At 45.2% G+C, this 18,917-nt stretch overlaps 1 protein-coding gene across 6 annotated transcripts in view; it reads left to right on the top strand.

The window, feature by feature from the left end:
* The window catches only part of EIF4B (eukaryotic translation initiation factor 4B), a 520,800-nt gene that overhangs the window by 26,828 nt on the left and 475,055 nt on the right, over positions 1–18,917 (top strand). For all 6 annotated transcript variants that reach the window (XM_069230641.1, XM_069230644.1, XM_069230643.1 and 3 more), the window contains exon 2: positions 18,154–18,513. In XM_069230641.1, the coding sequence (XP_069086742.1) occupies positions 18,154–18,513 (360 nt within the window). The remainder of the gene's footprint in view (positions 1–18,153; positions 18,514–18,917) is intronic.

The raw sequence follows: 18,917 nt of genomic DNA, 5'->3' as shown, positions 1-18,917 counted from the left end.
ACCCGTCCTCGGACCCTGCCGGCGTGACCTCCGCCCTCGCCGCACCTGGCCCAGTGGGTCGATCGGTAGCGGTAGTTCAGTCCAGCGCGCACTCTTAGGTTGCGCCGCGAACCGGGCTCCGCTCCGCTCAGACGGTCGGGTCGCGCCCTCCGGCGTCTCCTGCCGCTCTGGGCCCTCAGAAGCATTCGACGTACTTGATTACACAATACTTTTGTCCTTTTACTGCTCACTTTTGAAGTACTTCTTTTTTTCCACTTGTTTAAGCACTTCGTAAGACAATTTGCGTTTTCCAGCTTGTGTGCTGCTCTCGTTCGTGCTGGTCTCTGAACCGTTCGCTTTGCTTCCACCCTTCCCCTTTGTTTCTTCCGTCACCCACTCCTGCTCATCCTGCACAAAATACAGGGTGCTGAAGATGCTGTATGGTCGACGGATGTCTTCCTTGGGCTGCTGCTTGCTCCACTGACTTGGCGAGGTGATCCTGGCCACAGGGGTTGACGTCCCAAATCTCTGGGTTGGCGGAAGTCCTGTCGCCAGTGGGCTACCAATTACCTGGTACACCGGTTTCAGCAGTTTTCTTCCTTTGGCAGTAACTTACCTTCTGGGCAATCTAGCTGCACTCTGACTCTCCTGGGTCCAGCAGACTTGGACTTTTAAGCATCTGGTCTTGATCTCTTGAGCTGCATGATGGTGAGGAGCAGTGATTCGGCAATCTGGGCTACCATTTTTCCCTAGTACACTTCTTCAGCTGCTGTGTGGCGCTGTGCTGCAAACAGGTGGTCATCCAATTTACAGTTGGCGTCTCTTGCTTCGGCTAATTGCCGGAGTCGACTTTTCAAAGAGCAGTACACAGCAGGCACAGTCCCTGCTCCTTTGCTAGCCACCAGGTACAGCGGGTGCTGTCCACATTGGTGCTGCCTCTCTTTGCCCTGTCTTTGGTGGAGCAGGGCAGTCTTCCTTGATCCTGTTCTTCAGTCCAGTGAGACCTTAGTTCTGAGTGTCGGGGATGCCCTTTTTTTTATCCCCAGAAAATGCCCTTGGGGAGGGCATGGTCACTAGCCAATAGGTTGCCATGATTCCTCCTGCCTGTTCAGATTCACTTCCTGTGAAGTGTAGCCCCTAGCTATACCAGAAGTCTCTGTTCTGCCCACTCTCAAGGTGGCAGACCCCCTCTCTTGGCGTGTAGAACTCTCTAGAGATGTGGCTAGTAAGGGGGCTTACCTGCCCCTGAGAAAATGGATTGACAACTTGTTTTTCCCTCTATTCCGAGTACAGGTCTGTCTGCCTAATCAATAGAGCAGCCACTCTCCCAAATGTTTCCCATTTGCTCTTCAAGGCTGTTTCTTCTTTAAAGCTCTCCTTTTGGTCCATCACTTGTGTGGCTTCCTGCCAGGGAGAGGTAACACCTATCTCCCACCAATGCTTCTATTGTATCCTTTCCTAAGTAGTTTGTATGTCTCCTCCGGAGGGCAGAAAGAGACCCCATGTGCAACAGTGTATGGGCACAGGAGACTTAGCAACAAAGTGGCAACTTTGATTGTTGCACACACTAGAACAAGTTATAATAAGTTTGACTTGGGCAACAAGTATGTCTTGATATAAGAAGTTGTTTTAAAACTTACAGTATCAACCTTAGTATTCCCGTCAGAACTTAGCAGTACTGTGTGGCAACCTGTAACTATGCACTTATTAATGGGGCTAATAGCCTGTTGAACTATAAAAACGACATTTTCAGGTTTTAACTATTGCTATATGTAAAAATACATGTTCCACTTTTTAATACACAGCAGCCTGCCTTAGTGCCCGATAGCCCTACCTTAGGGCTGACTTGGATATATTAAATGGGGAGAACTTGGCTAGGCCATTGCTTTAAGTGGCAAAGTTTTAGTTAAGTTTCAAACTGCTCTTCCAGTGGCAGACCGGGAGCAGTGTTTTATCTTTGTCACATCCAATCCCTGGGATGACCCTCTAATTTACAGGTCTTGGGTACCATATTCTATGGATTTATCAGTAAATTAACTTGCGCCAATTTGGGTGTAAGCCAGTCCAACTAACACACTTTAAGATCGGGGCATGAGCTCCCAGGTCTGGTTAGCAGGCCCCGGTGCACTCCTAGTCGAGAAACCAGAAGCATCAATCCAAAACTTTATTGGTGACCATACAAGGACATTTCCTTAAACTGTAGTTTCTTAGTTTGGTATTGATGGCCTACAGCTCTTTCTTTCCCAGCCATTGCTTTAGACAAGAAATGCAAGGCTTTCGGTTAAGGCTGGTTTAGAAGTCTATGTAGCTGCCTCTAGTATGCAGTTACTTGTCCTTTGGAGGTTCTTTAATGCCGTTGCTCAGTTTGAGGTTGTGGTAATATAAAGAGTCAAACCTCTGATTAAATAACTTTCTATTTAAGAATGTGTTGCTTTACTTCTCTATTTATAAACGCCTCAGTGTCAAATATTCGTTTTTGCCTCCGAGTTAAGCATTGTACAATGCAATTTGTATTTGCGCTATACAGTATCTTAGTATTTCCACGTTGTACCCATGCAACTACATTGCGTTTTATTAACAACCACAGAATGTTTAATTTCCACTCAGTGGTTGTGTGCATGCGTGCAAGCACTCGGCTCATTGTCAGGTGAAGCTTCAGGGGTGTGGAATTTATTAAAATATCTACTTGTCCAGGGGACAGGTTGCTTCTCAAATCTACTTGTCCTGTAAAAAGATCTACTTGTCCCTTTGGTGCCATGTAGTGTGGCGACAAATTATGGCAGCAATTAATAGCCTCTCTGATTATGCCAGGACTACTACCATAGTAGGGCTTGAATACTTGGAGTTTCAATCCCTACTGTAGCAATTTCCTTATTTTGCCCCCTTTCTGCAGATCTGCATACTGGGGCTGGAGGAAGCAGTAAGCAATAGTTCCAGGGCTGGAATGCCTTTGAGTCTGCAAACCTACTAACCTGCATGTTGTAAAGATTTTTACCAGCTTCTCTCTAATATTTTCCCATAATAAGAAAGGTTTGACATTTACTCCTGACAATGACAGAATTAGAACTTCTTCCAGAGTTGGGAAGAAAGTGGCTGGAGGGAAAATGAACTTGCAAATGCTCAATAGATTTTCACATGAGCAAATCTACACATCGTATTTACCCATGCTAAAATACAGTTCACAAATATTTTATAGGGGTACGACATATACCATGGGTGCACTTTTGTGACTTTCTTTAAGAATTTGGGGCCACAAGTAGGTAGGTTCAGATTTGTGACCTGCAAATTGCGAGTCGCAAATCCGAATGTAGGATGGTGTCCTTGACACCATCTGTGATTCGCAAGGGCTTCGCAAATGCCCACATCATGAATAATCATGAGGTGGGTCGCAATTTACGACCCCCTCGCGAATGGTGGCCTGCTGGAGACAGCAGACCACCATGTCTGTGACTGCTTTTCAATAAAGCATTTTTTTTTGTTTTTCTTTTGGAATGCAGCCCGTTTTCCTTAAAGGAAAACGAGATGCATAACAAAAACGAAAAATGAAACGTTTTCGTTTCATTTTTTCAGAGCAGGCAGTGGTCCGCAGGACCACTGCCTGCTCTGAAAAAATGTTTACAGTGACATTCACAATGGGGAAGGGGTCCCATGGGGATCCCTTCCCTTTTGCGAAAGTGTTAGCACCCATTTGAAATGGGTGCAAACTGCGATTGGTTTGCGTTCGCGGTCACAAAACAATCCTACATTGCTCTGCGAGTTGCAATTAGGAAGGGAACACCCCTTACTAATTGCGAGTCGCAAACCCGTTTTGTGATTCGGTAACCAGGTTACTGAATCGCAAAACTGGGTTTGTGCATCGCAATGTGCTTTTTGCACGTCGCAAACAGCGAAAGTCGATGTTTGCGACATGCAAAAAGCTACCTACATGTGGGTCTTGGTCCCTAATTAGGTCTGGTGTTAACAAAGACATTTTGTTTTTATTAAACTTCTATTTCTCTCTCTTTCGGCTGACTTTACTGTGAGTGATCGCATTCTGCTCTTCCACAAGGAGCATATTGCCACACAAAGTAGTTTTGTTCAGTGTCAGGAACTACAGTGGCAATCAGTGACGTAACGAAACTGGAGGGTGCCCCTTTGCAAAGAACCTGGAGGAGCCCCCTCTCCAGACTCACTCAGGGCAGGTGCTGTGCTGAAGGGGCCCCCTGGAGGGCGGCTGCGGGGCCTTTGTTATGCCGCTGGTGGCAGCGTGTGCTTTAAGAGTTCAAAAACTTTTTGGGGGGGTTTTGCCAATGTTTGTTACAATGTTGAGGGCCTGGTAGCTCCCACAACAATAAAGTGTTACAAAAGCCATGTCAAAACAAGACACGCATTGATGAAACTAAAAGACTTATAAAAATATGTCAGATCAGTTGGCTTTGTCAGTGTTTGTTCATTTTCATGCTTCCCATAATCGTGTTGAAAATGGTTACACTGATTTTCCATTAGAAATATTTTTGGGAAATACTAGCATGCATCAACACATTTTACTAAATGACACTTCATTTGCATATACGTCAGTAGTGAAGTGTGACCTTAAAACATTTATTTACAGCACGCACCCTAATAATGAAGGCTTTCAAAAAATGAACCATAAATACAAGTTCGAACAGCATTATCTTTTGGAAACACATTACCTCAACTGCACAGTTTTCCACTCTGTAAACAGGCAGCCAAAGGGTTTGTGCTGCAGGGGGTTGGGCCTACTTGTCCCAAGGACAAAGTAAACATAAAAACGTGTTGCCCTTGACCCCAAACAAGATGTCCTGGGCGTCAGGCGATAGGAATTCCACATCCCTGAGCTTTTAAAACGGCTTTTTGATGATCTGATGAGGTTTTGTGCCTTTTAGTTGCAGCATTCCTAAAAAGCCTAACTGCCAGATTACTGTTTTGCTTCTGCACAGCCAGCAGTGTGCCTGTGAGGTTTTTGTTTCTTTCACTCGCATGATTGAGTGTTCGCGGAGCCCAGGGTCAGCGCAAGCACCGACAGCTAAAAATATTGCAAATCTTACTATATTTGAACTAGTTTGATCAAACACAACCTTGGTCTTCTACATGCGGAGGGGAGGGTGGCGAGTACTTGCTGCTCACCTGATGCAAACTTTTGCTTTTATCTGCCCATCTGACAGATAATGTGTTTGCGTTTTTAACTCTTGAGTTAGTTCCCTTCCTGGCATGTTTACCAAATGTGGAGCCTCTCAGAGGCTGCCTGTTGCTAAGACCTGCATGTGTCGGCTGCTTGTTTTTTTGGCAGTGTATATTTGGAGTCTGCCTTTCGAGCTCTGACAGACAACTAGAATTGTTAGGCTTCTTTGACACTACCGGATTCTTTTTTTGAAACTGGTTCTTTGGACTGATCAACTAGTTAGGTGTCCAGGGAAGAATTCTCAAATGTATGTTGAGATTATTCTGCACACGCTGGTTTGGTGAGAATGATGAGATTCAACGTTTTTGTGTGCAGGTGCATTGTGTGGCTTTTCACTGTTGGGGCACCAGCTATATAGTTTCAAGGTGCAGAATGTAGAAAGTACCTTTGCATGCATAATTGTACTCCCATACAGTTTGTGTGCCTCGTATCCAGATAGATGAGTAATGCTTGGCAACAGTGTCTGTTTCAGACAGTTGCTTTTTCTTCATGTCGGAGGAGAGGCCTGCCTCTCACTATTGGATGTCTTATATGGCGCCGAGCTTTCCCCCTAATGGAATGGCCCCCTCCACTAAATTGTAAATGTTACATAGAGCACTAGTCTTTCTTCAGGGCATGATGTAAGAAACAAACTCGTAAGTCTGAAATTATATATTACCCATTGTTGACGTTACATTGTTATATCCATTTCTCCTTCACGAATGCTGTCTCCTGCTGCAGGTGCAGCTACATGTTTATCTATTAGGTGCAGCACATCGCCTCCCCTTAGCCTTGCTAACTTTTCACTGTTTGTTTCAACCTGTGTACATTCTGTCCCTCCACTTTGAGTGCATCAACTCTTGCATCCATTTCGTCTGTCTGTCTCTGTCTGATAAAATTTCAGAGGAGTCACGCGGAGGGCGTTGTCCCGCTTACTATCTGTGGAAGTATTTCCATAAGAATGCTTGAATGTTCTTGGCTTTCAGCACCTGGGTGGTTTGGGATGTGGGTGAGCTAGAAGTGCTTTAAAATGCTCTCAGTATTTTATTTAGATATGCCATTTCATCTGTTGAAGCTAGACCACCCTAATGATAGACCTTCAACTCCCTCATAAAAGGGGTCAGCAAGAGGGTCCTTGAATGCATTGGGGGTAATATTGTGTGTGTTTGCTGGTTGTGAGGGTCACTGATCTGGTGCTGTCACAGGAAAAAAGATCCTCTTTAGGTCTCGCCTACAGGCAGTGTGCATGCACTGTCGCTATGGTGACAATCTGTTTATTTAAAAATCTCTAAAAGGGGCTTCTAGCCCGCCCATTACTTACAATTTATTGCTATCATTATCACTGTTATTTGCTACCTTCTGAATAGGCAGTGTGTCCCACACGTGACACCCTGAATCATTTTTTTTTTTTTTTTCCCTTTATCATTGTCCATCCGCTGATTGCGGTCTGATTCAGATACTATTTTTTTCATCTCCGCCACCTGACTCCATCTCCTTATCCCCCAGCCCCAGTATACGTTGTGTGTTCTAATGCTTTAGTAGCTTGTCAAAGTTTTTTTAAAGAAAAATATTTTTATTGGCCTCTTTCACCTATGCCTGATGCAAGGAAATGTTTTAAAGGTAGTCATCACTGCAAAATCGACCCAAAGTTATTGGAGCGCTTTCTGCGAGCGCCACCAGTTACACCACAATGTCACATCACATTATTTTTTCAGGCACGGGGAGATTGAGATTTGCCCACAATCACATGGTGTTGAGCCGATGCCAAGATTCAAATCTGGTTCCCTGCTGCTAGCAGCTCTAGCCATAAACATGCATGCCAGAGGCCTGGTGAGTGACACTGTGCTTGTGCTGAAACTGGTTTGCGTACATTTGTTTCCAAAGCACAACAACGTTGTAGGAAGTTGGCTCTGTACATACTATATCGAAGTAAGAGATAGTGTGCAGAGTCCAAGGGTTCCCCTTAGAGGTAAGATAGTGGCAAAATTAGATAATTCTAATGCTATACTTTGTGGTACTCTGGTCGAGCAGTAGGCTTATCAGAGGGTAGTGTTAAGCATTTGTTGTACACACACAGAAAATAAATGAGGAACACACACTCAAAGACTTACTCCAGGCCAATAGGTTTTTATATAGAAAAATATATTTTCTTTATTTTTAGAACCACAAGTTCAAGATTTGAAGTAAATACATAAAATGCAAGGCACTCTACACAGGTAAGTTAGGAACTTTGAATTCGAGCAATTGAATACACAGTTTTAGTAAAAATGGCAAGCTATTTTAAAAGTGGACACACTGCAAAAATCAACAGTTCCTGGGGGAGGTAAGCAATGGTTAGTTTGTCAGGTAAGTAAGACACTTACAAGTCTCAGTTCCTGGGTATAGGCAGCCCACCGTTGGGGGTGCAAGGCAACCCCAAAGTTACCACACCAGCAGCTCGGGTCGGTCAGGTGCAGAGGTCAAAGAGGTGCCCAAAACGCACAGGCACCTATGAAGAACAGGGGTGCTCCGTTTCCAGTCTGCCTAAAGGTAAGTAAGTACCTGTGTCTTTGGAGGGCAGACCGGGGAGGTTGGGGGGAGGTTTGTAGAGCACTGTGGGGGACATAAGTAGGCACACAAACCATACCCTTAGCGGCACAGGGGCGGCCGGGTGCAGTGTGCAAAGCGGACGTTGGGATTTTTATGGATTCAATGGAGGGACCCGGGGGTCACTCTAGCATTGCAGGCAGGGCACAGGGGGGCTTCTCAGGCCAGCCACCAACTGGGCTAGGCAGAGTGCCCACTGGCGGGGGTCACTCCTGCACTGTGGTTCGGTTCCTTCTGGTCCTGGGGGCTGCGGGTGCAGTGCTTGGTCCAGGTGTCGAATTCCGTGTTACATGCAGTCGTGGTCAGGGGGAGCCTCTGGATTCTCTGCATGCATCGCCGTGGGGATCCAGGGGAGTCGTCTCAGGCTACTCACAAGGTCGCAGTCGCCGGGGGCATCGGGTGCAGAGGGTGAAGTCTCACACTTCCGGCGTGAAGAGTGAAGTCTTTAGTAGTTGCAAGAAAGTTGCAAAGTTGTTGCTTGTTGTTGAGCAGAGCCTCTGCTCACGGAAATTTATTGGTCCTTTGGTTCAGGGCAGTCCTTTGAGGCTCCAGAGGTCGCTGGTCCCTGTCGGATGCATTGTTGTTGCAGTTTTCTTCCTCTCAGGAGACAGGCCGGTAGGACTGGGGCCAAAGCAGTTGTCTTCTGTCATCTCTGCAGGGCTTTCAGGTTGCAGGAATCTGATTTCCTGGGTTCTTGGGTGCCCCTAAATACTAAATTTAGGGGTGTGTTTAGGTCTGGGGGGCAGTAGCCAAGGGCTACTGTCCTGGAGTGTGGCTACACCGTCTTTGTGCCTCCTCCCTGAGGGTAGGGCAGGGGGGGGCACATCCCTAATCCTATTGGGGGAATCCTCCAATGTCCAGATGCAGGATTTCTAAAGGCAGGGGTCACCTCAGCTCAGGACACCTTAGGGGCTGTCCTGACTGGTGGGTGACCCCTCCTTGTTTTTCTCATTATTTCCTCCGACCTTGCAGCCAAAAGTGGGGGCAGTGGCCTGAGAGGTGGGCATCTCCACTGGCTGGTATGCCCTGGGGCGCTGTAACAAAAGGGGTGAGCCTTTGAGGCTCACCGCCAGGTGTTACAGTTCCTTGCTTTGAGAAGGATATGCAACTGGTCAGACCCTTGATGGCTTGCAAGCCTCACACCGCATTTATGCACCCCTGATATATTTTTTAACATTGTAGGTATGCTGTAAGGAAAGTAAGACATTGGATGTTTTTTTACCACCTCTGCGCTTTGTTGCTCACTGCGCTGTGGAAATATCTTCAATAATATAACTAACTGCAAACTGGGTAACTCATGGGTGTTGCACATCTAGATAGCAGTGGTACATCAGAATACATTTCTTTACTTTGTCGTTTACATTTAAATGGGTGCTACTCTCGCATTTTGGATTCACAATACCAGACCACAAGCGGTTCTTTTCTCTAAAAGATCTACGTCCTGTGCATGAACTTTTCATGTTTGAAGCGTCTGTTTTTGACACCGATCCATCTAAACCACACAAATAGAAGAGGGTGAGATGATCATCTTGGTTCTCTTTCCCTCTATTCCCCCCCCATAGGCTCCTCATGTCTTTGTACATCTCACACACAATGCATTTGTGAGCATTTCACCCACCCTGCTTTTTATGCCTGACCCCTGCGTTCCTCTCACACCCTGTTTTTGAAAATCACACAATACAATTTGTTTTCCGAGTAACTCACATTCAGATTCTTGTGCTTGTGCGAATCTTACACTTTGTACTTGGTAGAAGAATCTCAGATACAGTTATTAAAAAGGCACTATGACGTGGGAAAGTAAAGGAAAAAAAAAAGTATGTATGTATGTATGTATGTGTGTATATATATATATATATATATATATATATATATATATATATATATATATATATATATATATATATATATATATATATATGGCTGCTCCATAGCTTGGCTAAAAGACATTGGCAAAGCCAGTAGCTCTCACGTAAGCGAGACGTATGGACTGTGTGAATGTTTGGTTAGGCGGAAGCCTAGCGGACAGCACAGATGTCGTTTGCTAATGACATCTTGGAGACATTCAGATGCATTCCATTCATTGCTTACCTTTTGGCTTTGTGCCTTATCACATATTCTTGCTTTCAGTTTGCAATCTTTATTTGTGTTAGGATGTCCAGTTTGAGTTCATCACTTCGATAGCCCATATTCTATTCATTGTATCCTTCCACCACTGCTCGATTTCTGTAAACAGGCCCTTTAAGTCTTGTTCTTCTTATTTTTTATTTGTTAGAATCTTATAAAGCGCTTGGCTACTCCATTCAGTGTCCCTGCGCTGGGGATTCACACACCATAAAATCCTTAGACTGCCATTCTCTAGTCTATGCTTGCCTGAAAAACCATGCCTTTAACTTTAGGAAAGGCAAGTTCACAGCCTTCCTGCCTTATCTTGTCACATTTGCTGTGCATTTAAAGACAGCAGTCAAATGCCAGGCTCTGTCTTCCGAGGGAGAGTGGTGTTTAATTTTCTTTCTCTGACTTCAGAGTGAGAGGATTTCTGACAATCCTGCTGACTGCTGGGGGTGTGCTGGACTGCTGGGGCTTGCTTGATGGAAGACTGTACAATTATTTTTTTGTAGCACACAGAATATTTCGAAATGAGTGGTGCAGATGTTTCAGCACATATACAGATTAGGGAAGGACAAATGAAGCGCATTTTTTGTTAATTCTGCAGTGTGATGGAAACAAATATTTTAGACGATGAATAAAAAATAAATCAGTACACTAGGTGGTGACAGTTTCGCACATTGTGCTGCATACTTCTGTCAGTAAAACTCTGCAAACGTGATAGTCATTTCAATTGAAGATGTGTTGCCTGTAATGGGAGTGTGCTACAGCACCATGCATACTCCAATTTACTGTACTCCATTCTATTCTGCACCACTCCAGGCCACTGCACTGTATTCCACTCCACTCTACGCCTATGCACGTTCCAGCACTCTACTCCCAGGCTGCTTCACCCCGGACAGCTGTACTCTGGCCCGCTCTTGTCTCTTCATGCCGCCCACTCTGCTGTTTCGCTGTGCACTACCCTACTCTGGGCCGCCCTTTTGCTCTAGTCTCTCTACGCTGCTCTACTCTCTCTGGGCCCCCACTCTACACTACTTCTACTTCTCTCTGAACTACTCTTGTCTGCGCTACTCTTCTGTTTCACTTTGCACTACTGTTTCACTCTGCGCCCCTCTGCTCTACTTTTTTGTTTTTGTCTCTGTGCACTTTCTTGCTCCTCCTATTTAAATGTATTGGTGGTTTGTCTGTTGCTTTGAGGTTGGATATTGTAATGTGTTGAAGAGGCTCAAAGCATTGTGCTAACTGTCTTACTAGGCATCTGTTGAGAAAATTGATTGTTTTGAAGGTTTCTCAGAACACTGTGCGTGGTTCATTGTGTACCAGAGGTGGTGTGAAATTGTTTTTGGCCCTTAGAAAAAGGGTTCGGTTGGTCAGTGGTGTGTTCAGTGAACACTGTACAGCAGTTTTTAATATCCCCTGCTTAACTAGGGTTTGGTGTGAAGCATGTTGGTGGTATTTTTGTTTGCAGCACAAGATGACTTTTTATAACGTGGAATAATTGCAATTTAAACCAGTGTTTCATCGTAGGATAGTACATTGGGTCCTGTGAGAATTAATTCCTTTGCCCCTGACACAGTTTCTGGGACACAATTGAGGTGACTGATGTGGTTACCAATGGTGTCCTGAGGACTGTTGCACCGAGGACATACATAACAAAGTACACCTTTTCAGCTCTTTGCCATTAGGTGAGTAAGTAGAGTAATCAAAGGCTTACCTTAGGAAGGTGGAGTGGGTTTAGAAACTTGGGATGCAAGACGGTATCACTTTAACAGATTGTTCAGCCAGTGGTTTCTCCTTAACAAGAGAAAGCATTTCATTCTACCTCTATGCAGTAGTAAAAATATAGATCCTAAGAATGTAAGAGTTGAACAACTAAAGAAATTCTAATGACTGTGGAACTAAAATAAGGAATATAGGAAATTTAGGCAGGTGCTGGCTCATTGTTGCTTACTAACCAGCTTCCATTGGTTAGTGACCTGGAAAGTATTCTCTAATCACATCCTTAGTTGTACGTGCCCTTTAAATAGTCTACTTCAGGTTCAGTGACTCCTTAGTCTGGTACTCATGCTTGATTTGAACAGGTTTATCTGGTTAAGGTAGTGGAGCGTCTTTGCCTACAATAACTTTGGAACACACTGAGCCACCTGGCCCTAGGTAATGCACAATGTGCGTATATCCAGAGTGGGCACTGACATCTTCTGCCATTGAAGGTTCTCCAAAGAACAGGAGCCCCACTTTTGAGGAGGCAGTGTCAGAGTAATTAAGGACTGTAGGAAGTTGGCTCTGTATGCACTATTTCAAAGTAAGGAATAGTATGCACAGAGTCCATGGGTTCCCCTTAGAGGTAAGATAGTGGCAAAAAGAGATCAAACTAATGCTCTATTTTGTGGTAGTGTGGTCGAGCAGTAGGCTTATCAAAGGAGTAGTGTTAAGCATTTGTTGTACACACACAAGCAATAAATGAGGAACACACACTCAGAGACAATTCCAGGCCAATAGGTTTTTGTATAGAAAAATATATTTTCTTAATTTATTTTTAAGAACCACAGGTTCAAATTTTACATGCAATACTTCAAATGAAAGGTATTGCCGATAAGTACTTTAGGAACTTTGAATAATCACAATAGCATATATACTTTTCAAATAAATCACATATAGCTATTTTAAAACTAGACAGTGCAATTTTCAACAGTTCCTGGGGGAGGTAAGTATTTGTTAATTGTTGTAGGTAAGTAAACCACCTACGGTGTTCAAGTTTGGGTCCAAGGTAGCCCACCGTTGGGGGTTCAGAGCAACCCCAAAGTTACCACACCAGCATTTCAGGGCCGGTAGATGCAGAAGTCAAAGTGGTGCCCAAAACGCATAGGCTTCAATGGAGAAGGGGGTGCCCCGGTTCCAGTCTGCCAGCAGGTAAGTACCTGCGTCTTCGGAGGGCAGACCAGGGGGGTTTTGTAGGGCACCGGGGGGGACACAAGTTAGCACAGAAAATACACCGTCAGCAGCACGGGCGGCTCGGTGCAGTGTGCAAACAAGCGTCGGGTTAGCAATAGAAATCAATGGGAGACCAAGGGGTCTCTTCAGCGATGCAGGCAAGGGGGGGGGGGGGCTCCTTGGGGTAGCCACCACCTGGGGAAGGGAGAGGGCCTCCTGGGGGGGTCACTCCTGCACTGGAGTTCGGATCCTTCAGGTCCTGGGGGCTGCGGGTGCAGAGTCTTTTCCAGGCGTCGGGATCTGAGGAACAGGCAGTCGTGGTCAGGGGGAGCCTCGGGATTCCCTCTGCAGGCGTCGCTGTGGGGGCTCAGGGGGGGCAACTCTGGCTACTCACGGTCTCGCAGTCGCCGGGGAGTCCTCCCTGAAGTGTTTGTTCTCCAGAGTTGAGCCGGGGGCGTCGGGTGCAGAGTAGCAAGTCTCACGCTTCCGGCGGGAAACGCAAGTTGTTTCAAAGTTGCTCCTTTGTAACAAAGTTGCAGTCTTGGGTGAACAGGCCGCTGTCCTCTGGAGTTCTTGGTCCTTCTAGAGCAGGTCAGTCCTCTGAGGATTCAGAGGTCGCTGGTCCTGGGGAGAGCGTCGCTGGAGCAGTGTCTTTAGAAGTGGGGAGACAGGCCGGTAGAGCTGGGGTCAAAGCAGTTGGTGTCTCCGTCTTCTCTGCAGGATTTTTTAGCTTAGCAGTCCTCTTCTTAGGTTGCAGGAATCTGAGTTCCTAGGTTCAGGGGAGCCCCTAAATACAGAATTTAGGGGTGTGTTTAGGTCATGGAGGGCCGCAGCCAATGGCTACTAGCCCTGAGGGTGGCTACACCCTCTTTGTGCCTCCTCCCAAGGGGAGGGGGGTCACATTCCTATCCCTGTTGGGGGGGATCCTCCCATCTGCAAGATGGAGGATTCCTAAAAGTCAGAGTCACTTCAGCTCAGGTTGCCTTAGGGGCTGTCCTGACTGGTCAGTGACTCCTCCTTGTTTTTCTCATTATCTCCTCCGGCCTTGCTGCCAAAAGTGGGGCCGTGGCCGGAGGGGGCGGGCAACTCCACTAGCTGGAATGCCCTGTGGTGCTGTAACAAAGGGGGTGAGCCTTTGAGGTCACCGATAGGTGTTACAGTCCTGCAAGGGGGAGGTGATAAGCATCTCCACCCAGTACAGGCTTTACTAGCCACAGAGTGACAAAGGCACTCTCCCCATGTGGCCAGCAACATGTCTTGAGTGTGGCAGGCTGCTAAAACCAGTCAGCCTACACAGGTAGTTGGTTAAGGTTTCAGGGGGCACCTCTAAGGTGCCCTCTGGGGTGTATGTTACAATAAAATGTACACTGGCATCATTGTGCACTTATTGTGCTGAGAAGTTTGATACCAAACTTCCCAGTTTTCAGTGTAGCTATTATGGTGCTGTGGAGTTCGTGTTTGACAGACTCCCAGACCATATACTCTTATGGCTACCCTGCACTTACAATGTCTAAGGTTTTGCTTAGACACTGTAGGGGCACAGTGCTCATGCACTGGTGCCCTCACCTATGGTATAGTGCACCCTGCCTTAGGGCTGTAAGGCCTGCTAGAGGGGTGACTTATCTATACTGCATAGGCAGTGTGAGGTTGGCATGGCACATGGAGGGGAGTGCCATGTCGACTTACTCGTTTTGTCCTCACCAGCACACACAAGCTGGCAAGCAGTGTGTCTGTGCTGAGTGAGGGGTTCCCAGGGTGGCATAAGATATGCTACAGCCCTTAGAGACCTTCCCTGGCATCAGGGCCCTTGGTACCAGGGGTACCAGTTACAAGGGACTTACCTGGATGCCAGGGTGTGCCAATTGTGAAAACAAAAGTACAGGTTAGGGAAAGAACACTGGTGCTGGGGCCTGGTTAGCAGGCCTCCGCACACTTTCAAATCAAAACTTAGCATCAGCAAAGGCAAAAAGTCAGGGGGTAACCATGCCAAGGAGGCATTTCCTTTCAAGGACTTACCAATTCCTAAGAAGAAAAGGCCAGATGTTGCCTTGCCCATCCCACCACCTTCCAAGTCATAGCAAGAAGACTCAGATCAGTAACCGATATAACACCTGATATACATATTGGAAATCGGGCGTTAGATGCCCCATACTGTCAGGATTTCTATGGGATGATTATAGAATACACAAGCAAGAGGATGCATCACTTAAGTCTTATTCAGTTAAAGCTTTACCTCCAAACTACACATTAGCATATAACTTTGTCATTGACAGACTGGCTGCTCACTACAAGGTGCTAGTCATCTGGAGGTGGAAGAGGTGGAGGGCTAAATAATGGAAACATTCTCCAAAAAGACAGACAGACACACACACGACAATTTCAAAGACCCAGTTCGATCTGTTGTAATGACCATAAAGACTGAAAAGGAATTCAGACCTGTTGCACAAAGACCGTCTTTATTGAAAGACGTGCCAACTGATTTGTTTGTGGTGCATACTACAAGACTGTGGGCACTGAAGGAGGGCTGGAGTGATGTACCTCCTCCTGACAAGGACAGTAGGAAAATAGATACCGTAGGCAAGATAATTGTGATGGTGACTGCTGTACAGTGGCGCATTAGTAACTCTGTGGCCTTGCTTGTGGGCTATAACAGAGACCACTGGGATGATGATTAGAATCCATCGAATCGCCCTGAATCCTACCGTAAAATGACTACTGCAGAATTGTGACAAAGGGAACAATATTAAATGCAAATTTTTTAATGTGCTATTAATGTTAAAGATACTGCCTTGTGGTGGATAAACACTGATCCTCCCCCAAACAGCATGCCTGCCTCAGCGTGTTTGGGCCTCATTGGTTTACCTTTCATTTTGGTTTTTGATGTCCATAAGCTCGTGGAAGGGTCAAAGCAACCCCTGGTTATGCAAGACCACAGTATCAGCCTCTTCACCAGTCCTCTTAAGAGTCAGCAGCAAAAACAATCATAGTACCAAATAGCGGTGGATTTTGTGATGACAGAAGAAACTAAATGCATGAGGCAAAAACAGTACTGCCACCAAACACTGTCCATCTTTTCCTCCAACACCTCTTGAGAGAAGACTGGGGTTTTACTTGTCTCTGTGACAAAGTATGACTAGAGGTTAGTTGGTACTTTCAATCATTGTCCAAGGATATTGCCTCAAATTCTTACATAAGACAAACCCAGTAAACCTCCACGATGATGGTATAGTATGAATCTAAAACATTGCAAACAGGTGCTTAATGAAGATCAGGTGCTGCTCTAGAAATGAGCTATAGGAGCTGTATCTGACAAAGAACGAGGCAAATGAGTGTACTTGCTATACTTGCTCATTCCAAAGAAAGGTGTATACTTGGGCCCAATTCTAGATCTCAGAGCGCTAAATCCATATGTTTTGTCTAACCATTTCAAGGTTACGACCCTGCCAGACATTATTCCTCTTCTCTGACAAGGAGACTACGTGGTAGCTCTGGACCTCAAGGATGCATAATGCATATGCCACCTTGCAATCTATACTGTTCACAAGCAGTATTCAAGATTTTCAGAAAATGGATACATTATCAATAAAAAAAAAAGTTCTACCCACTCTAAGGGAGTTGACTAAATGTCTAGCTCTTGTGGCAGTGCATCACATCCGCGTTTTTCTTTACCTGAATGACTGGCGGGTAAAGGGAAAGAGTTGAGACCAGTGTCTTGCTGACAAAAAAAATAAGCCGTTCCTACACCAATTAAGGGTCACCGTCAATGTGAAATAAAGAACAAAATCAAACATAAATTTCCAGCAAATTTAAGGCAACCAAGAGACTGCACTAAATAGAATTACTTTAAATGTCTATCCTAGTTTAGAGAGAGAAGAGACCTTCCAAGGGCTGCTTCCTCTTTTACCAGTTGTTGAAGCCTCTGAGAGGGAGGACGGTTATGAAACTGTTTGATATGATGGCATAATAATGCATTATCTTAGTACCAAAAGCCAGGTTACACATGCATCTGCTTCAAGAATGTCTGTCCATACAGTGGTCACAAGCGACTGGGAGGGTCTAGAGTTGGTAAAGTCCAGTGTTCAGCAAAAACAACAAGGGCAGAAAGCAGACAATTTGTTACTGGTAAGGCTGGTTCTCAACCCTCAGTTTCTAGTGACCATAGACACCGATGCATTTGTAGTAGTTCAGGGTCAGTTGACAATTGTAGCAAGGTTACCTCCGCATCAACGGATTAGAACTGCTGGAGATTAAAGCAGCCATCAAGGCATTCTTGCCTCAAAATTGTTGCAGAATTGTACTAATTTCTGCAAACAATATGACAGTAATGTACTAAATAGAGAACAAAGATGTAACATGTTCAGTTCACTGCTCCATTTTATCATAAGAGATCTGACTTTGGACCATAACCCATTAAATTAATCTACTGGTAAAACACCTGTCGGGGTTATGCACCAAGCTTGCAGATCTCAGCTGGAGTCATCTACAGACCCACGAATAGGAGTGACATCCCCAAGTGCTGCAGAAATACTTGGAATGATGTATCATGTCCCAGTCAAGCTGTCTGCAACACACTTGAATGTAAGATCTCAATGTATCACCTCCAGGTACTCTCGCCCACAGTCCCTGGGCAATGCACAATGGATGAACTGGTCAAGGATATTTGCATACATTTTTCTCTTTCATACACATTCCTCAGGTCATCTGAAAAATGCAGCAGTCACAAAGGCTGCTTGTCTAGTAGCTAGTCACTAAAACATTGGATTAAGATTTTAGTGGTGCTGCTGCTGACAGCCTCTACTTGTAAGTTGTGTCCTGTCATCACCTTTTACTTTTTCCCTCTTGTAGTTTTCAGGATCCAGCAGTGATCAGTTTCACTTTGGTTTTTCTGTGATTTCCTCCTCTGGCACTTCAAGGTTATTTCTCTACAACACTTTTAGGGATCTGACTCTGCCTTGCCTCAATTTGAGTGGATGTCGAACACATGAATTGTCACGTTCTGTCCTATTAGGATCCTAAATGTTGAAGAAAATCCATAAAACTGGCGTTTCTGTGATGATCTGCCCCTTCCTCCCCCCCAACAGAAGCTTTGAAATGCTCACTATATATGAAAATTTGAAAATGCTGAAAATCTTTTACATGATTTCCTCCCTCATTTATTTCTTTCCATATGGTTATGTCCAGACTGGTATTTTATTCAACTCATTTTTGTTAGTCCTTTTGTGTTAGCATATGATGACCTCATTGTGAATGGTGAACTTCGGAAAATAAACATTTAACCTACCCTACAATGGTATTGTGGGTCTCATTAGCTGATGCACTCTTGACTTTTTTTTGTGTTGTTGTTTGGCGTTTAGATTGTTGCACTGACTTGTATTTCTTCTTCACAGCTAAGAAGAAAGGTAAGAAGGGAAAGACCCTGACCCTCACTGACTTCTTGGCAGATGATACCACTGGTGGCAGCAGTGGTGGAGGAGGCATCGGGGGCCACGATCGTGGCGGAAGCAGCTTTGATCGTGGCGGAAGCAGCTTTGATCGTGGCGGAAGCAGCTTTGATCGTGGCGGAAGCAGCTTTGATCGTGGCGGAAGCAGCTTTGATCGTGGCGGAAGCAGCTTTGATCGTGGCGGAAGCAGCTTTGATCGTGGCGGCTATGACCGTGGAGGTAGCAGTTATGATCGTGGGGGTGGCAGCAGCTACTCTTCCAAGCCTGTCAGCTGGGCTGATGAGACAGATGATTTGGAAGGAGATGGTAAGTTTCTCTGAAGCTTTGACTTTTCCTGTAGTCTTGCATTAGGCACTAGTTTGAAGGTTTACACGTATCTAGTGCTCTTTGAATAAAATAGTTAAACAGGATGTTGAATGGTCTCTTAATATTCTGTAAAGGAATCTAATTAGAAGGATTTGTCCATGGAATCCATGTGCTCAAGCTCTTTTTTTTTTTTTTTCCCTCACTGTGGCCTTTCAGTAAGGTGTACCACTAGGGTTAATCTTTAGGAGCTTTGTTCTAAATTAGCAGTGAGTCTAACTTAGTTTTTATGAACTTCCATACAAAGATCAGTTCAGGGCACAGAACTACCTGCAGATCAAGTGATGAACAGAGGAATGTAAATTGTGTGGCTTAATTAGAAAGTTAAATTTGACTGTCATACTGTG

The sequence above is a fragment of the Pleurodeles waltl genome, chromosome 4_2 (genome assembly GCF_031143425.1).
Source record: "Pleurodeles waltl isolate 20211129_DDA chromosome 4_2, aPleWal1.hap1.20221129, whole genome shotgun sequence".
Taxonomy (NCBI): domain Eukaryota; kingdom Metazoa; phylum Chordata; class Amphibia; order Caudata; family Salamandridae; genus Pleurodeles; species Pleurodeles waltl.
The sequence above is the reverse complement of the archived record's forward strand: the minus strand, read 5'-3'. Positions and strand labels throughout refer to the sequence as shown.